General features: G+C 39.9%; 1 protein-coding gene across 9 annotated transcripts in view; it reads right to left on the minus strand.

Annotated features, from left to right (window-relative positions):
* Nucleotides 1–21171, minus strand: part of TRAK1 (trafficking kinesin protein 1) — a 140533-nt gene that overhangs the window by 64050 nt on the left and 55312 nt on the right. For all 9 annotated transcript variants that reach the window (XR_003922566.2, XR_005932034.1, XR_003922565.1 and 6 more), the window contains exon 3: nucleotides 10130–10324. Coding sequence is in view for 5 of the 9 variants with exons in the window: in XM_030007985.2 (XP_029863845.1) it covers nucleotides 10130–10324 (195 nt within the window). In the remaining 4 variants the exon portion in view is untranslated. The remainder of the gene's footprint in view (nucleotides 1–10129; nucleotides 10325–21171) is intronic.

The following is a 21171-nucleotide window of genomic DNA, read 5'->3' on the forward strand; positions in this document are numbered from 1 at the left end:
ACTTGCAGAACCAACTTTCAACTTCTGCAGCCCTACTTTTCCTTCCTACAGCTGTGTATCGGACTCATCTGATGCAAAACGTACCAGAACGGTACATCTTTGTGGTGGACTGCTGCTACAAACATTGAACTTCTGTGTATTCAAATCTCCGTATTACAGCACTACATTTGGCTGGGGTTATTACTGTGTTACTTGCCTAAAAGTTCATGTAAAACTTGAGATTAAGAAAGGTTTCATGTAATAGATCTGTGACTAAGGGACTTGCTGCTTTTTCCTGTTCCAAAGCTAAACATAGTTATTCACATTCATTCGGCATTCCCTTCCAGCTGCTAGATTTTGTTCTATTTTTCTATGTTTAGTTTTAAAATAAACTAAAAAAACATTTTTATTTGTTCTTCACAGAACAAAATATACACACTGATAAAGAATTCTGGCAGCCAACTGTGATCAGCTAGACTAAGCACTGCTTAAGTTTGCCGTTACAAAGGGGTTTTATTAGGCAGAAAAGTTGGATAGAAAAGCTCACGAGTCCTCTCCTCCTTCCTTTTTGCTGGAACAAATCCATGCTGTAGGTCAACACTAAACTTTTCTGCCTAAATTAGCCAGGTTATAAAAATCACACAAACCCTTTTCCTTGTTTGAAGAGAATTTTTTACAAAGATAATTTCAACTACCCCATTTATAAACATGCCCTCTTAAGAAAGTTGTAGCAGCCCACTCAAGGATGCAGTGAACTATGTTGCTAGGGTGCAGAGCAGCAGCAAGTCATCTCTGCTGGCAAATAAAGTATTCAAAGAGTGTCATTACATAGTATGTCACTATAAATCATGTGTTCCCATGCTGAGTCATTCTCAGCTTTCTTCTCCAAAACTTTTCCAATTCCAGGAGGATCCTCTGAAACTGAACACTGGAACCGGATGGAGTATTTCCATGGAAGCTGGAACAGTGTATTACCTCCCATTTGGTTAACTCTGGGTCACATTTTTTCTCTTGGCTACAGCATCACATCAGGACGTTCAGATAATTAAACACCATATCCTTTCATTATTTTCTACAGTCTCCAACACAGTCGCCACCAGTCAGGATAAAGTTGCCCATCCCATCATATGGAGTCCTTTTTATCAGAGGAGCAGCTGTACAGTCCACCACTATGCAATGCATATTGTTAATAGTCAGGCATTACCACAATACTTACTTTGCAAACTGACATTTTTAAACTGCCTTTAAAAAAACCAAAGTTATTAAAAAGGAAATCAAGCATATTTAAAAGCCCACCTGATTTTCAAGGACAGGCTGGTGTACTGTTATTTCTAAATTGGGATCTCATTTACTGAAGAGTTACTGGTGTTTCACCTTCTATAAGAACACTGAACAGGAGTCATCCTGTGACCGCACATTTAGTAAGAGCAAACAACTCTGCAACTTAGGACAGAGATCTCTTCCAGTGTAGTATTTTGCTTAGCAAGAAGTCACTGTGGCATGCTTAACCTGAAAAGAGTGGAACCAGAGCAGTGAAAGCATTGTATCAGCAACTTTCAGAATTGGTATTTAGAAAAATGGGTGTTTCAGATTTGATTGACTCTCCTTCGTCAAAATGGGATTGGTATCCAAGGGTTCAAAATGGTACAGATACTTCCTACAGATGGGACAGAGCTGGTCCCTTCTGAACATCATAAGGGCACACTGACGTCACCTACAAAAGATTCTTCTGATGCCAAGAAGAGTCTAACTGTTCTCCATCTGAAACAAAATGATTTAGTGTGAGACAGGGGCAGACAGATGAAATTAAATTACTTAAGGACAAAACCTATTTGAGAGCATTACTTCTCCCTTCCCCCAAATTATTACTGGAGAGTGCTACATCTGCATTTGTATAACATCAAAATTGATGTGGTCTTCAGCAACCTACCTGCAAAACCAGCTGCACAGTTTAATTAAAGTATCACTAGGCAAACTTAAATACTGTAAATGACACCATGATAGCAAGAGCCAGACATTTAAGACAATATATCCCTATCCAGCATAAAGAAATGAAGAAGAGTAAAGCTTTAAAGAATCAGTTTTTTAAACTGTTCACCATCTAGAAATAATGTAAACTACAGTCTCTATTTTTTTTGTGGTTATATTTCTCCTGGAGACAGCAAAAACATTTGTAAAATGAAGTTGAACTTAACATCATGCTTCATTTGATAGGCAAAAATATTACAGTAGTGTGACCTATTTTTCTAACAAGGAAGGAAAAAACCCACTGACGGTCATGATTGCAGCTTCCTAGGAGAGGAAAGGAATGCAAGCTGCATTACACTGAAGGGATATAGAATCAGGGAGCCCAGAACTGGACCCAGCACTCCAGGCGTGGCCTCACCAGTGCCAAGTAGAGAGGAAGGATCACCTCCCTCAACCTGCTGGCAGCACTCTTTCTAATACATCCCAGGACACCATTAGCCTTCTTTGCAGCAGGGGCACACTGCTGGCTCATGTTCAACTTGGTGTCCACCAGGACCCCCCAGGTCATTTTCTGCAAGGCTGCCTTCCAGCCGGGCAGACCCCAGCATGTACTGGTGCATGGGCTTGTTCCTCCCCAGATGCAGGACTTTGCACTTCCCTCTGTTGAATTGCACAAGGCTCTTGACTCACCTCTCCAGCCTGTCAAGGTACCTCCGAATGGGAGCACAATCCTCTGGTGTCTCAGCCACTCCTCCTGGAACGCATCTATGTCTCTCATCCTCCCTGACACTGCGTAGCCTGCTGATTTCCTCTCTTAACTTCTCCGCTTGGTGACAGCTCTTCAACAGCAGCATAAAAAAAGGCCATCTCTCCCTGCCTCAGGGAGAGGTCCTAGTCACTCGCAGCAGCCTGGGACTTGCAGGGCTGCATCCACCATCTGAAGTTCTGTCTGGGTTAAAGTCTCTGCCCTGGCAGGGACAGGTGCTCCAAAACCTGGGGAATGCACCCTGTGGCACATCACCACCATATCTGAAGATTTAGTCTGTCCTGAACTCAGATGAGGACCCCTTCTTTGCACCCTTCCAAACTCCTACATCTGTCAGCTGTCTGTGGGAGCTGTGCTCCAAACCTGGCTCTTACGCAGGGCTCTCCCAAGCACCAGCTAAAAAGGTGCTTGACCATCCCTAATCAGCAGCAGCTGCAACGAAGGCTCCAAGCACCCTTGGATCAAGGGCAGCTGACAGCTTCTCAGAAGCCACTACAGCTTCCTGAGGCCCACACCCCTGTGGCCCCCCTTACCTGGCAGGAGCAAGCACCTTCAAGTTTCTCAGAAGGTTCCCAGGAGTCCCCAGATGATCCTGGGCCCTGTCCCCATAAGCTGGCAAGGCAGAACCCAGACTCTTGGGCAAACCACTGTGCCTGTTCGCTGCCTCTGGTAGCTGCGCTCCGAGAGCTGTGCTCTAGGCTTGGCTCTTACATAGACCTCTCCCTAGCCATCAGCTAAAAGCATGCTTGACTTTCCCTGATGTGGGGGCAGGGAGATGCAATGTCACTTTGCTGCATCATACGTTCATGCAGCACATTTTAGATTGGCTTAAAAGGCACTCTGCCTCAAGAGTTTAGTGAGACCGGTGAGGTGACATTTGATTTATTTGATTATGTTTTAGGATCAGATCAGTTTTGTTGATTTGGTAGGGACTGGCTGAGTCTTCCATCTGAAGCATATGAAGAAAATAATGACAAAGATGTGCTTTGGACTTTCAGAATGTAAAAGACTGGATGCAGCCCTAATAGACTATTCAGTTCCTCCCCAAAGATGAAGACTCAATCTCCCAATTGCCAACTAAATTTTAAGAACTAATTCTCTGCATCACCTATCGTGGGTTATAGCTTAAGTCCCCCCAAAAAGTTGCTAAAAAATTTAAATGCTTAGATATTTAAACATTCATCTTTCTACCAATATCTTTAAAAATTAATTAAAAAGGAGGGCTAAGTAACCTTGTGCCATGCTCTTGAGTGACACTGCCCAGCAGATTCTGTGACTGCCAGCCTTTGTGGTTGGGGATTGGACTGAGGATCTCAAAACCTAAAAGCCACAGGAAGGCAGAAAACTCTACTCTGACAAGCCATAGCAGTATAGCTAAGGGTCATTTTTGACTCATCCTGTATGGATCAACACAAAAGGAAACTCATCCCATTTCCACCAGCAGGTTATAAACCAGCATCAATCTCAGCATGTAGTCCAAAAACTGCAAGGATATTTTTCCTAAGTCACTCAGAAATCAAATGCCCTTCTTGCTTAACTGCTCAGATTTCAAACCTCACATGTTCATACAGAACAGTTACAATGACAACATTCAGTGTGCAAGCCTTATGAAGCTTAACAGAATACTATTAAAAGTTAAAAGCTAGATTTTAAAATACAAGCATATCTCTTATTGTCAAGTCATCTGAATTCCAATCAAAATCAGTGAGTTCTATAAAAGTAATCCCATAGGAATGAAATAGCCAACTGCAATCAGTACTTTGCCTAAAAGTTTTGATGCAGGTTGTGGAGAGAGATTTAAGACAAAGGATCCAAACACTCCCTTGGCACATAGTTTTCTTTCCCACTACAGAGAAATCAACTCAATTTACACTAGCCAAGACCAGCACTCCTGTTGATATATCTTGTGATGCACATCCTGCATTCTATTAAAAGGAGTTTAGGCAGTATAACACCTTGCTGGAAATTGCAGAACATTACTAGCCTCAGCATGATAAGGCTGCCATGCTTCAGAGACATTTTTACTTAAATAAAGTTTGCCTTCCACAGTGAAAAGAGTATGGAGGTACCCAAGATTCTAGTCATAATGATAGAACGGTCCTCATTACTGCAAAATACCAAGAAAGCAATAATCAAAGTTTTTTCAGAAATCAACGCTTTGCGATTGTAAAGATTAAAATACCACCCAAGTATCACAAAGAATTTAAGAAATTTGAAGGTGGGATTGAAGAATTGATTTTAGCTCATTTTATAGGTCTGTAGCATTATTATCCTTGATTCATCTTGTATTACAACTTACATATCTACATAAGCCTACAAGAACAGAACTAATAAGCAAAACCATAATTTATTTGAATACTAGAAAAAACTAGTTTGTAAATTTGGTTTACTGACAGACAACAGAGAGGCGCTCAACAGAGAACCTAGGTTTTCTGTAATTACTGAAATCACCATATGCATACACACATCCACAGCCCTCAAAAATCTCATTGCTTTTTTTATTTTAATAGGTCATATCTTGACTCAGTTGTAACCACTACACACGGTTAGAAGATTAAGCAGAACAAGTTCAGTAGACTGGAGAACCAGAAAAGAGTCGGTATTAAATGCACATCACTGGCATACAGCACTCGGCCATCCAAGAAAGGAGTGTAGCATAAATACTTGCCCTGTATAGACTTTTATATGACAAGTCTTACTAGTCTGGAGCTCAGTAATCAAACTAGTTTAATTTATAGTTTCTCATTATACACAGGCTGCAGAAGGTATTTCATTTTACTGAAAACCTTTCCAGACCACAGTGGCTTCCCTACTCTGTCTTTGCATTGAAGCTCTGTCTTAGTCCATCCACCCTTGTGCTTACCTTTCAGTACATGTTCAGTGCTTGTTTTCATATTTTAAGAAGAAATAATAGAATACAAGAACAGATGGCACTTTGTGAATAATAAGTTACTTTTAAGAGCAGTTGTACTCCATGCATCCTTTACAGTAGGGTCTAATATGTCATTATGCTCTATTAAAGATGGATGTACAAACCCAAAGAGACTTAAAGAAGCAATCAACAAAAATCAGGAACTGAAATGGAGGTGTCCATTAAGACAGTGGCCCTATTAAAAGCATTTACACTCTTTTCATTTTGCAACCCAGAAGAGATAATTTCTCTTTTCACTAAAAAATGATTCACTGTTTTCCTAAATGCAAGTGTTCCCTTGTGATATGCTTCTAATGGCAAAAAGGAAACCCAGCCCTCTCTGTCCCCTGAAACAGTACCTGTTCAGTCACAGTAAAACAAGTGTGCGTGACCATTAACAGCTACTAATCTACTTTTTAACTGAATGAAAATGCATCTGTATACTTTACAAGCTTGGTAATATACCACTCCAAACACCCATCAGCTCTTCAGAAAACTCAATCATTTCAGTGCTTCTACTTTAAAGGACAGCAATGCAGCTGCTAGTTACCTACCACATATGCTGAATCACTCCTGAAAGTAATATTTCTCATGGATACTCTCCTGGGAACAAACACACACAGATGCACTCAAACTACAGAATACTGTCACTACAAGTGATTTAGATTCTTTCACGGATAATGGTCTTTGGAGACACCTGAATCTATCCAAACAACCACACAGCCTCTCTTATTAAATATAAACGTATTATTCAGAAACTAAAAATCACAGACAAATAGGTACACAGTATCACAAGATCCCTATTAACAAGCCTGTTTTATAGAAAAGGAGAATACTAGATGGATGATGAGAACAAATTATAAAAAGTGCAATGGGTATATGTGAACATGTAAGTGCATGTATCTAATACAGAAATCATGTACTATAATTCATCTACAAATGACATTTTAAACAGCAAATAAATTCTTTGGAAGTACAGTTCTCAGAAAGAGATAGTCCATGCAGAATTACAGCACTGTTTTCTGAGTGCAGCTTCAAATTTTGGTTTGGGGTTGCAAATCAATTAGAGCTTTTTACATAACCTTTTTGACAAATGAGTTTTCTCCCTTTCGTGTTGCCATTCTAAAGCAGGAACAAATGAAGATGATAGTACAGTTTAAAAGGTATTTATTTTCAGAATCAGTTTACTTACTAGGCTTAAGATGGCCACATTTTTTTAATCAACTTCAGGGCCCTTTACAAGACTTAACCAAAAATACATTTGAGGAATTATTTTCCTTTTGAGTAGAGATTTAAAATTTGGTCACTATATTTTAAACTTCTCTCAAAAGCATAACTACAAATCCAATTGTACATTGATACACATATACTAAGTGTATTTATTATATATGCATATACACACACTTTTTTTTTTTAATATATACAGATATATATTTGGAACATCCCACTTTCCTACTTCTGTGGGCCTCGAAGTATTTTTGAGTAATCCAGTACTGAGGTTCAAAGGTTCAGACATCTATCTTGTTCAAAACTTACAAAATGAGTCGGGACAGAGCTGGAGATATGGCTCACAATCAAGACAGAGGTTCAAGAGTCACCGAGTATGGTAACTGGCCACAAGCGTGTTAAAAACCTACAGCAGAAAGAAGGGAAAAAGCTGCTCTCAACTACCACCCCCCAAAATCAACCTCTGCTACCCTTGGATGAGGGCATGGGAGTGCAATTATAACCAGTGGAAAAACAGAAGTATTCCCCTTCCCTAATTCTCGTTGCTCACAGTAGGTACCCAAACATCATTAAAATAATGCATTACAGTGCAAGACTGTCAGAATTGGGTTACCATTCAGACTATTTCCAACCTAAGTTCACTTAGGCTACACTTCAACTGCTGTGGTGCAAGGTTGTAAAATGTTGCTCTTCCTGAGAAGGTCTCTCCCTAAACAACAGGAAGCCTTACAAAAGACATCGTATTTACATATATTGACAATACACAATATTTACATATATTAAAACATGCACAAACATCCCCCTTGCTGTCCAGTATTTCTCAGTCTGTGAACCTTTCCTCGATAAAGCCACAACATATCCCTCCCTCTCTGACTTAACTATTCATATAGCATCCTGGTTTCAAAGCTGATCGACACTAAACACCAGGAACCATAAGCAAAAGACTTAATTTCACACCTAAAAATATTCTGCACTAGCTCAAGTTTCAATATCAATTTTATTTTAGCTATCTTTGAGTGTCTCTAAGAAGCCTGAAGAAGGTATAGCAACAATCTGTATGTGTAGTGCATTTTAATTCTGATAAAAGTATTTATTTTGCAGCAAATCCTTTTGTGTTGCAGCATAATCAAGGAATTCTTCCTTCAGTTAAGGAAAATTTTGACAGATTATGAAATTTCTTTTTTGTTATTTATTAAGTTTAACTACATCTGTAGAATTCTTAGACCACAAGGATACTGTTTGGAAAATAGTGTAAATTCCTAAGATAATACTAAAACTTTCCAATATACAAGGTACAGTATTTGCTCACCCCTTCATCAAGGTTTTTAAAACATACTAAATAGGTACAGAAGGAGTGACTTAATTGCAGCACTGAAAATGAATCATTGTGCAAGCAGCCACACCCTGGAAAACACTCTCCAAAGCAATGATGGTACAATTCACAGGACTTTTCTGCCAACCTACTTAAAATAATTTTTTTATTTTGATAGTTAATTTTTCCACAAACCAATGTTTACAATCAATGACATAATTTCCAAACATGCCAAAGTTTTATGATCTTGCACTCTCATATATAGATGCATTATATGACTTGTTCACAATAACAGAACAAGGGTAAAGTCAGAGATCTCAGTTTCCAGGGTATCGGTCTAAGGCTCAACCCAAATCTGCTTAAACTTCTTAAACTACTATCTATACACAAGTGTCTGCATATAAGCAGTAAGGAATAAACTTTTCTTTATGGAAGCTGTCCTTGCTCGGTTCCTCTTCTTTAAGCAGTTATTTCCCAATGAAAGCAGAAAACATATGTTGTGGCAGGAATTACACTCAAAATTTTTTCATTCAAGCCAGTTGATTGGATGAAATGTTCAATCACAGCAACATGGTAAAGTTGCAGTCATTATGCTTGTAAGCTAAAAGCTGGATAACATTTTTTAAGTGCTCACAGTTCCAGGCAGCTACTGCTATCTGATTCCTCTGTTCTATGTAGCTTCATTTTGTATCCATCCCCAACAGTCACGCACCATTGCAAGTGACATGCCCCACCAGCATCTCAGTTGGAAGAGTTAGGATGCTTCCATGTGGATTTCTGACTTCCTTGCCCCACTAGCAAAACATCTTTCCCATGGCTATTGCAACAGTCCATCTGCATAGACAATCTTATCTGTGAGACAAGACTAATCTGGTTACTGAAGACTTTGGAAACCTGACATTTCAAAACATTTCTTTAAGCCAACTTCTGCCATTATTATAACAGCACTAATGGACTGATACAAAACAAGGAGTTGTAGTACAACTGATTCCACAGATCCACTTCAGCTTGCCTCCCCCGCTTCCCACTATGTCTCTACTACTATAATCTATGTAAATCCACTACCATGTAAATCTAACTACTGTAGCTTTAGCATATAACCTATTGGCTTGCTGCTCTGCAGACTATTTTAACATGCAACACTTTCAGAAGAGCAACAAAATTGCATCTTCATGTGAAACCAGGGAGGGGGGAAAAAAAAGGAAGACTCATTTGATCATAAACTACTTGATAAATCTGCAAGTAGAGGATGAATCACGGAAATCTTCTCTAATTGCACAGCTAAGTCAATACCCACAGTGGAAGGACCCAGGAGAGACAAGAATCCATTCACCATGATAAAAGCATCTACAGGCTCAAACAAAAGAATGAAAAAACGAGAAGGTCACAACCCTACATGCTTTCCCTCCAGGCACAAAAAGTACTTTTTTGTCCAATAGTATGAATACGAACAAATGAAAGAATCAAGGGACAAACCATCTCAACCAAATGCTCAGAGTTTGGTTCTTTCACAAGTACTTCCTAGAAGCTCAAGCTGCAGAAAAAATGATTTGGTGTCACGCTGCAATGTTGGCACACAGTGCCATCAGACAACAGTGCAATGTGTCAGAGAACATGTTCAAAAAAAAGCAAATATGGAAACAGGTCTAAGTTTTCTACGTTGTATAGCTACAGAATTTTCAGTCTCTTGCCAGACAGATCACAAGCAAAAAGTAATATCTCAGTTTCACCAATATTTGATGATGTGGAGAGGTGCACGCACGAATTACAAATGCAACTGCTGTTCTTGATTAAATGTTTCCTTTGTTTTCTATCTACCACAAACTTGAAGACCACAGCAATAAATCACAAACAGTTCTCTTGCTTTCCACAGTTGTAACAGAATTGCACAGATACTTCAGAGAAGGTAACAAAAATAGCACTATGGTATTTGTTCCTGCGTACAATTTCTGGATTTTTGACTTACGAAAGTATTTCAAGGTCTCTTCTATTTGCTCAGTTGTTAAGTCAATATTAGCATCAGGGGAAATGAGAGGTGTATGAAGCCAGTCGTCGTGGTCATAACCATAGATTGTATCTGCTCTTAGCTTATAATGAGGCAGCTGCTCTTCCAGTAGACTGATGATTTCAACTTCAGGAAGATTGGTACTATTGCACACATCTGGTGAGAGAAAGAGGACAATCTCTGTTAGTTACTTTAAATTGAGCACTATACATAAAAGCTAGCAAAGATGTCAGTTTGTTTTGCTACCAGCAACATTTTTCTGCATGTAAAGAACAGCTAGATACTAACCAGTTTAGAAGATGCAACTAGCACAAATTATCCCCAAATAGAAAATACAAGGGCATACTCTTAGGGACAAAGAGTCCAATCTCTACAATCAGTGACTCATCTATTGAAGAATAAGGTGGGGGTGGGAGGAATAGAGTGCAAGTAAGCATTGACCAAGACAGGGTAGTTACAACCTGGGTATGGAGAAAGCATTAGTGCAAATAGCAGTTGACATTTTTTATGTTCTACTTGACAGATTATTTTTAGTTTGCAAGTTTTACATATCTCCTTAACTTGGTCTTTGACCACAGTTTAGTACCACTATATATTTTTTTCCTTTGCTGCTGGCAGATTTTTCCCAAGAAAAAGAAATCCAGGACTGCAATAGCAGTGTCACAGCTCACACCTAAGATGCACTGGTAAAGTTGGCTGCAAGAACTTTTAGGGCACCTTTCGACACTATCTCGACCTGCATTCTGTGATGCCAGTCCCACACGTTCACAAGTATACCAAGTTTGCACACAGTTTTAAAAATGGATACCGACAGACATCAACAACTGCAAAATGTTGCAATTAAAATTGGAGATTTAAATTTAGGACGAGGCAGCTGAGAAGTTTTAATACAGAAAATTGCAATTCAACATTAAAACTTTTTTACCGTGAGGATGGTCAAATATGGGAACAGGGGTGCAGAGAGGCTAGGAAATCTGCCATCTTTGGAAAGATTGACAACCCAACTAAACAAGGCCATGAGCACTCACTTTAAAAGACCTGCTTTTAGTAGAACTCAAAGCAGATGACCTCCAGAGGTACCTTCCAACCCATATTGTTCTATAATGAAGAATGTGTGTGTGTGTCAATACCCAAAACAGCCATGATAATTTTAAATATATACATTTTAATTACCATCTAAAATTAAATACATAGTGGATCAATCTGCCCATTTCCATGCCAGGACAAAAAGATAAGAACACACACAAATTAAGAAAGAGCTATTTAAGCCTATTTTGGAAGAGCAAGCACTAAGGAAGGCTGCTCACGTGCTGTGCAATGCAGCCTCATCTTTAACCAGTGCCGTAACTCTTCCAACTGGTGCTAAGACTCAATCCACAGTAAAAAGCAAAGACCGTCAGGGCCCTGAGCACACCCATAGGCCTCTCCTGCCCTGACCAGGCTCATCGGGGATTCATCCCACACAGCACCCTCTGCCCAGTGGCCCCATTTAAACACAGGCCCCCTTGTCCTCCCCTGTGCAGTACTGTAGGGTAGGTCTGTGCCCAGCTCTGTCCTCTGCTGATACTGACTCACTGCCTGGCCTTCCTGGATTGACTGCAGACCCACTCAGTACCTGGCATTTGTCTGATGATCACTGGAGTGTCAGTTTTAACCGTTACTGCCAGCACCTTTGCCCTGCTCAGGAACAAAGGGACTGGGCTCTGTCGACAAGGATCCTGCCCTTCCCATCCTGTGGTCACATCAGCTGCTGGCAGGGCTGTAAGGCAGCCCTGCTCTTCCTGCTCCCTGACAAAGACACCTATTTTCTTAAGAGAGAAACTCATTATTGCAGGACTGATGCAGACCTGCAATTCCACTGCATGCTAGTGGAATTCACCTCTGTCAGGGGAGGGGAGGGAGGGGGGAATGAAGAAGTAACACATCCTTATCTACAGACCATGAATTACCTCTTTTTATCATCTTTCTAATCCAGAAGTTGCATTGTCATAAGCATCTTCTCAAGCACTAAAGACAGCAAGAATGTTACTATTCTATCAGACATCAGGGCAGCGGATAAAAAGATGAACTCATACTGTTAACCTCCTGCCTATACCCTTAACAAGATCCTGTTGATTAAAACTAAAAACCACTTGGGAAAGTTACATTATACCCTATGGTTCAAGGAGTCTGCTATTACCTATCAGGAGGTATTCTCCTCTGCTTTCATCTAGACTGTTCTGCTAACTGTTGCACATACGTAAGTGTTCTCCAAACCTCACTGCAGAAGTGGGTGTGCAAAAGTTATTAGGATTAGGTACCCACATGTGCAGCAATGCTATTTTTATGGAGCCCTGTGCAATGCGAGAGTCAGCCTGCACACATTTTAAGAGGTCCTTGCAGACCTGTCAGAGGACTACTAACTTACGCAGAGAAACAAGACCTGTTTCCTGTGTTTTCAAAGCTGAGAGCTAACCTGTAACTACAAACTTTTCTTCTTCCTTGGCTACCTTTTTAATTGCTGACAACATCCATCTTAGTGCCTGCAACCATCTCAGCTCAGAAAAGCCAGCTGATCTTCTAAAAAATACCTCTTGACGTCAACTAAACATTCAAAGACATTTGTGTGTACATGCATACACATAAAGATTTTATATATATCTATATCTATATATCTACTTTTGGATTACCTAACTGCTCTCACTGTTAAGAATATGGGGTGGTTGTTTGTTTTGGGTTTTTTTTGGTTTTGTTTTGGTTTTGGTTTTTTTTTTTTTTTTTTTTTGTTAGGGTTGTTTGGGGGGCGGCTGTTGGCTGAAATGTTAATTCTCCTCTTGTGAAAAAATGTAAGAGTCTACACAGCCTGACTGAAGTGGGCTTCTTGGCAACAAGGAAATAAAAATGTTTGAAAAATTCAAACCTTTAGTGTCTTTCAGCTTTTAATTAATATTTCAAAAGAAATGGACTGACTTTATAGACAAAAAGAGAAAGTTTCAGGCAAATAATTTTGTGCAGACAAGTAAACCGGTTTGCTATATCATAAAAAGTAGAAAAAAATGGAATGAAAAAGAAGTTACCAATAAAATTTGAGGAGAAAAAAACCTCACACATGCACACACACAAAAGAAACCCATACAGTTTTATTGTGGAGAAGAAATCCACGAGAACGTGAAGGACAGACAGTAAAGTAGTAAGAACTATCATGGAATACAAGTCAACCAAGACAATTTTTCTACTCTACCGTACAACAAATCCTGAGTGTTTCTGAGCAATTCAAAAGGCCTAACCACTGGAAAAGATATTAAGGAGTAACTGGAAAGGCAACTTATTATGATGCTATTGTCATTAACTTCTATTGCAATTTTAAAATCTATATACCAGCAGGAAATAGGAGCAGGCTCTGATGTAATTGCCTATTTAGAAAAACAGTACACCATAATCACACTTGTGTATGACTAAACATAAGTTTGCCATTTAAATCACAGCAATATTCTCAGTGCTACAATTACGCAGCCTTCCCCTTCACTCTTCCTCCCCTCCCTTTTCTGAGATGCAGGCATTTGTTATGAGAAGGTATGCAGACTAACGCCATCCCCCATCCTGAAACACCAGATGCATTTTCTAGAAGCCCCTGATTGTGCTTCCAAATAGTTTTTATCTTTGCAATTTTAATCAGAAATATTAATAAACAGCTAAGTTAAATAACTTCTCTGCTAAGAACACCTACGACATTATTTGTGGTTTATGACTACGTTAACTGATGTCCAACAGATATGAAACTGTTGCACTTCCTCTTGTCCTAAGTGGTACCTTGATTTTATTGAGTTAAAGTAATACCATAAGCTTAAGACAATTAACTGATCATTAATAAAAAATGATAGAACAAAATACAGTTGAACCATATCCTTGTAAGTTGCTGTGTTACAGATTTTGTTTTTTGTAGTCTAAGCTATTTTAAACTTGCAGTTTTCTGGACATCCTTGGCAAATAGAAACTTCTACAAGCAAATTACAACCAACTAAAATAGCTAAATGAACGATAAACTCATGATTCTTACTACAGCATGGGTCACTCCAGGTTCTGCTTTTGAAAGAGAAGAGTTAAGAAGAAAGATTTGCTAAGGCTCTTGCATACTGCAGAACTCTGCAGCTGTCAGCACTTCATAGAAATAATTACATATAAACAAAGAAAATTTGTTAGTTCTTTTCCATATTATTTTTGCAAGTTACATATTCCACTGCTTTGCTATCATCTTAGCTTAAATGCAGCACGTGCATGAACACCCCACCTCACCTATTTTGGTGCAAAAATATATTCCTCCATGCCCTGTTCCTCAGGAAATAAAGAAGTTGCTCAGTCTGCTTTGCAGAAGTTTTTGACATTATTCCCCCTCATCCTCTCTGTTTTCTCTAAATAAGATTAAACCAAGTTCTTTGAAAGACTTTTGTACTGATGATTTTGTTGCTTCGGTTTCTAATCTTCTCTTTCAATAAAGATGATACAAAACTGGGCAGAACACTCCAGTTGAGCTCTCTTTTGCATTTTTGTTCTTCTTCCTACTTCAGTATCTCTTGGGTAGTTACTAAAGAATTACTTACTAGCTTGTTCCATCTCTTTTCATACATTGGCATTTGACTGACTGGTGTATTTCCCCTTCTCTGGGCATCTTAAACCTCTCATCTTAAACCTCCCTCCCAACTTAAGGCATCCACTAAAGTTTCACTGGTTGTTTCAGCTTGCTTACGTTTCTTTAGAGGAATTATTAGACTTGCTGATCTGGATACCTTCGACTATTTCATCAGTTTGCTTTCTTCTAGCCAACACCTCTATCCATACAAAATGCACTAAGCATAGTAAATTAACTTTTTATTGTGGAGACTGAAGTGAGGGTGGCTTTTTCATTCTTTCTTTTTTTAATTTTTCAGGCAGGAAGGAAGAGGCATAATTTTTAGGACAACAATGTGAGGATAAGAGTACACTTGGTTATTTTCAGATGTACACTTACACCCCTCCTCTGCCGACAAGTGAGCAAGGAGTCGATCAAAGAGAAAATGGAGCGAGAGGTCTAAAACAAGGGGAACTGACAGCATCGAAGGGGCACAGCACCTCAAGGACTGCCACTCCCCTCCGTGCACATAACAACACCCAGATCACAAGGCATTGTGTAGGATGCTGTCACTCTCTGCCATCTTCATCTTGCATTCATGCAGCCATGCAATACACTAGGTCACTTCCCACACAGTGTTAAATATATATTTAGCTGTCAGTTTTATTTGGATGGGTGGAACTACACCAGCACTTCATGACCAAGCAATTCAACCTCAGTTGAACTAACTTCAACTCAATCCAAGTTCAACATGAACCACAGGTAGACAGATTTGAAGATCTCATTCCAAACAACATGGTCACCTAGAGCAGCTCACCTGTCAAACTCCATTCCCTACCCAGTTTTGGGGTTTCACCTGTTTACAGCTATGATTGAACAGCCATACCTTACCATAGAAATGAAACCTAGCTTGACTGATAAAGAAGGAGCACTTATTCAATTTCAGCATCACTTCACATAAAAAGTAGTAATAAATTCAGAGAAAAGAACCTAAAACAAAGAGAAGGGACAAGGGCGGGGAGGGGAGGTGACAAACAAACAAACAAAAAAACCCCCCAAACATACATAAAATACATAGAGAAAAACTCTACAAATCTCAAAGCCTGGTATCTGCAGGAGTTTTTAGAAACACAATACAACACAGCTTATCAGTAGAGTCATTGCATGGAACTTAAAATATTTAGTTTCAGTCTGTCTGAATTCTGGTCCAAGCCATCCTCAACCTTTATGGTTTCACTGGTTAGTTTTCAGGCAGAGGCTTCCGGTTCAAGGTTAAAAGGACTTCCAGGTCTCTACAGCAGACACTGCCACCTGCCGTAAGAAGCTTCTTATTACCCGAACACCTAAACCACAAAGGACCTTTTGTCAGCCAGTTTCTTGTTTACAGCCCACTGCTGTGCCAATTTGTCAAAACCCAACCCTGCCATGAACCATGCTAGGGTCAGGGTTGCGCTCAAGAAGGGACAGGCCAGAACACACAAGTCAAGACAAGGAAGACCACAAGGAAACTACCCAGAGACAGTATTGTTCCTGGAGCATCGTGCATGCTTCAGAGTTGTGGTCCTGATGGAGGCCAACACCTTGCGAACAGCTCGAAGCAGCTGTGCTACCCTGAAGTGCCTACTCTGAGAAAAGGGATACAATCGCTGCGCAGAAGCGGTGCGTCCGGCCGAACAACTACACTCCAGGTGTGACTTTGGGCAACCTTCTTCAAAACACAAGCTTTGGTCATCAGGTTGTGTCACCCACCCACCCTCACCATCTTCAGGGGACTCCACTGCATCACCACCCAGCAGCTGGTGCTCAGCCCACAGCCAGAAAGGGGCAGTCTAAATACCCTCTCCTTCTTAAACAAAAAACCAAACCAAGCCAAAAAGGCCTCAGTAGTCACTCTCAGGAAAATTCTTCCATTTCCCACAACAGAATTAAAACATTGTAACTTGTCACAACCTTTTGAAGCAGTTGAGGAAAGGGAACTAGGTAAGAGCACAGTAACAAAAATAGATGAGAGAAACAAGGAAACTCTCTGGAGAAAGCAGGAAGGAGGAAAAAGGCTACTACTTTCCTTCATGGAGCCACCTATTCCTCTCCCTGGTTTTCAGTCCTGTCCCATTTCCCACACACATATTACACTCCCCCTTGACACTTAGTTCTCTAAAGTTTAAAACAGAGAATCTAAAAAAAAAAAAATCTTTGAAAATGGTTGGTCAATAAATAGAAAATTATTTTCAAAAAAAAAAAAAAAAAAAGCATACAATACCTGAAAAGGGTCAATTCCAGTGCTGGCTCCCTACTAGTTAAGTAAAAGGAACGTTCTCTGCTGAAAAGGGCTACCACATGGAGGCTAACTTCCAGGCTTATATAATGCAAGGAATTAAAGCTCATCAACTTGAGGCTATTTCGTGCTAAATACTAGTGAATCTTGATTGCTGATTTTGCTTCATGTAATACATATATGCACAGAGAACACAAACTGAAAGTCTGCATCCCTTCTCAGAAGCCAAGGATCAGTGAGCACTTGGCAAATTTTGTAACACTGTATGTAAAAAGACATAAAATTCTATAGAACATGTACCGTCACACAAGAAAGCATTACATTTTCTATTTAAGTAGGAAGTGCTCTGTTTAAAATTCTCAGTGTATTCAGTATCTCCCCCATTTTTTAAATGGTAAAGAAATATGCAACTCCATAATGTGAAAAGTCATCCCATTCCATTGGGCTAAGAAAATTCTGGAAACCCCTTCCAAGAAAAGCCACCTAATCTAGTTCAACAACCAGCCAAGAGGCTATGACTACATTAGGATTCTCCTTTCTCAGCAAACCACAAGCCTAAAACCTCATCATATTCCAGGGATGGAAGCAAGAAAGATGGTCTTTGTCTAAACGCTTTTCCAGCAGGTATTTCCTGGCTGCTTGAAGCAGCCCGATAGCCTCATTTTCCCAAAGCTTTCTGTCCATTTAGACAATTATGAAATGGAGTGAACTACTCATTACCATTGTGAACAGATCTACATAAAAATGAAAAGCAAAAGGGTAGATAAGAAACTTCAACCCTGCAATCAGGCTGCTAGCTAGTCTACTGAAGAGGGAAACATAGCCTGTAGACGTCCATTATTTGAGCTCTATAGGTCCACACAGACACAGGCATTAAGCACTAACTGGGGTCCAGAATTACAAGTATTTCTTGAGCATTATTTAACGATTACTCTGCACATATACCTGTAATAGGCAAACCCCCAGAACTCACCACATTCCTATTCCACTTCAGTTCTGGGATGCCCTGAATGTTGCTACTTATACTGAAGCCTTACTACTGTGGAACTCGGGACTGCACACACACAATACCTGTGTTTTAATGTAAAGTGTGTGATTAGCTTCTAGGGCAAAGAAAATCACTTCTAATAGAAAATTCACCATCCTCCCAACTCACTGGCTTGCCCAAAGGGAAAGATAGCCTTAGCATCCTACACATCAGAAATCTCATTGCTGGCTGCAAAGCCAAACTGCTGGAAGAGAAGCTCTTCAACATGAAAGCTGTCTCACACAGTTAAAACTCAGACTCCTCAAACAGCCATAGCAGCTTCTGTAGTTTGACTGGCGTGATACAACTTTGGAAATGCAAGTCTTGCCACACCTTTAACCAAAGTTGGTTAAGTAGTAGTTCTTCTGCTTCCAAACATGGAAAATACTGACAAAATCCAGTCTTCCACAGGAAAATAAAAGACCCCATGCCAGCCTCTGTCAGGTACTCCCATTCTGGGCTGCCAGAGCAAGGCTTCAGCTGATGTGTAACTCAGTACTGCCCACAGCACTTTCTCTCTTACACACACAGATCTCAACTGGACTTTCCACCTTGTGTAGGTGGGGCACCACAGGAAAGGCAGGCAGTATTTATGGTAGCCAAGTGGGCACACTGAATCACGGAAAAGGAATTCTGGATAAGAAGTCCAGCCCATGGAGAAGAATGAAGCACCCAACAGGGATTCTAATCATATTCTCTATATAAGACCATGTGTCACTTCAGTTGTATGCCATTTGATATTTTAATTCATACAAACATGCACTTAGAAGAGCAAGGATAGGAGTAGGAAGGAAAAAGTCTTCAAGAGTTTGCTTTTCTTCCCCACTTTCAACCCCTTTCCCCTGAACAAATCCAGCTTCATCACTGGGAAAGAAAAAGTCCCTTCTCACAAAACTTTTTAAAGGATTTGTGCAAGGGTGGGGAAGCTGCACAGAACATAATCACAATTCTTCCTTTGTACAAAGGAGAACTGGTATGAAGGATCAGATCATTCAATATTATCCAAAAGAAAACTGTTGTGCAGGAAAAATCATTACACTGAGCAGGCTGCCAGCTGAAGTGGAAGAAAAAATGCTGTTCCTTCAGTTCTGCCACCCCAGGCACTGGCCAAGCCTGTCTGTGGGGTGGACAAGCCATGGAACTGTCTTCCCATATAGGTCACTGGGCTCAGCCTACCTCTGCATTTTTAGATGCATAAAGCACTAACATTTCTAGCATGTTACCTTTCTTGGTATGAAATTCTACTTAAATTTGGCAATTGAAAGCATATTGAAGAAGTAAGCTGGGAGAAAACTTGGCTTAGCCAAACACACCAAATAAAGACTGGGATAAAGTTGGGAATGTGAAAGCTAACAAAGATCAAACTCCTGGAAAGTGCAGTTCCAATGTGAGGAATGTCACTGTTCATTAGGTTAAAGTCTTCCTGCTTTGGTTTCATCCTACACACACATTCCTGCTGGGTATAAAAGGTGAGACATGCCTTGGTGATGAAAGGCCATTAAACTATAAGGTCCCTACTGTACATTATGCTATAAATTTAAATCAAGTTTGTTTCAGTATGGAAACATTTCTCCCTGTAGATACATGCAGCCATGCTCATACTTTTATTTTTACATTAAAACAAAAATAAAAGGAAACTCCACCACCCTGGCTATTTTTTTAGAGCAAGAACAAAAGCTATTCATGTATCAAATGCATGCTGGCAACGCACTGTTCAGCAGCAGTAAGAATAACCACATTCATTAACCATCAGGATCTTCCAGCTGCCAAGACAGACTGAGAATGTCTCAAAAACCCATTGATAATTCACCGAGTTCGGAAAACCCTGAAAAGCAATTGTCTTGCTCTTGCTTGTTGTTCAGCCCAGCTACAAAATGCGCCAGTCCCTAAACAATGGCTGTCAACAAAGCTTTAGAATCACAAGCACAACATAAGAATTAATTTTATGTAGCTTGCTCTTTACAGATGTCAACTTCAAATGGAAAATTTCTTGTTTCATGATGGACAGACACATACACGTACATTGAGGGGGAAAGGTAAAGCTGCATTCAGCATGTTATGAAGGTAAATTATAGAATAAAAGTATTTTCACATATTTAAATACACCAATAATCAAACATAGCTTTTTAGTCTTCCAGTCCTATTCAAGTGCACCGCAACAGGAAAACAAAAACCACAAAAGCAAAAATACACCCCTGAAAAATCCACCAGGCACTTGCCTTCAGGAATTCTTTCTCCAAAGAACAAACCCAGAAGACTGATGAAACCTTACTGCTCTCATGTGTCCCTACCCTGAATAAAGTACACATTTAGGAATGACAAGTGCTTCCCAAAACAAGGGAGATCTAATAACAAATTAAAAAACATCACACTGGACTTCAGGAATTCACGCAGTTGCTTTCACAGTGACTCTAGAATTGATAGTTTACACAAAAATCCATATATCACACTAGGAAGAGGAACGTAAGTAAGTAAGAGGGCTGGATAAGGAGCATAGGAGGAGCAGCAGCAGAATTCTGCTTGGGGGAAGAACAAACCAACCCACCCCACCAAAACACAAAAAGATAATCCTTGAAAGAAAAAAAAACAAGTGTGCCTGGGATACAGACTAAGAGGTAGCATAACAACCTATCCCAGGAGAGGAATAAGGAAAAAACACTAAGTTACTGGCAAAGGGTAAGAGCTGGAAAACAACTGATGGGAAGCAGGGCGGGGGAGTGGGGGGAAGGAGAAGCTGTGTAAAGCAAACTGAGAATCCACCAAAAGCCAGCCAGAAAATTCAAACAGAGGCAATGATGCAGCAGGCATAGAGAATAAGATCATTTTGTTAGACTATGCTAGATAGAACTAAAGTCAGACTCATCGAATAGTTCCAGTCACGCTGAGGGAGCTATCTCATGTTAATAGGGCAAGCATTTCTGGCATGCTTTAGAGGAAGAGAGAGTGCTCAGAATTTAGCAATAGCTGCTTACAGCAAGTGTCAGGAAAGAAGATGGAAAAGAGACCAAAACTAGATCAAGCTTACAGGATGAGACTGGTGACAGCAATAGCGAAGTAAATGGACTGAGATAAGAGCCCACATTCTCAAAGTTTTATTTAAAGGAGAGACTAAGAAA

Source organism: Aquila chrysaetos, chromosome 3 (genome assembly GCF_900496995.4).
Source record: "Aquila chrysaetos chrysaetos chromosome 3, bAquChr1.4, whole genome shotgun sequence".
NCBI lineage: Eukaryota > Metazoa > Chordata > Aves > Accipitriformes > Accipitridae > Aquila > Aquila chrysaetos.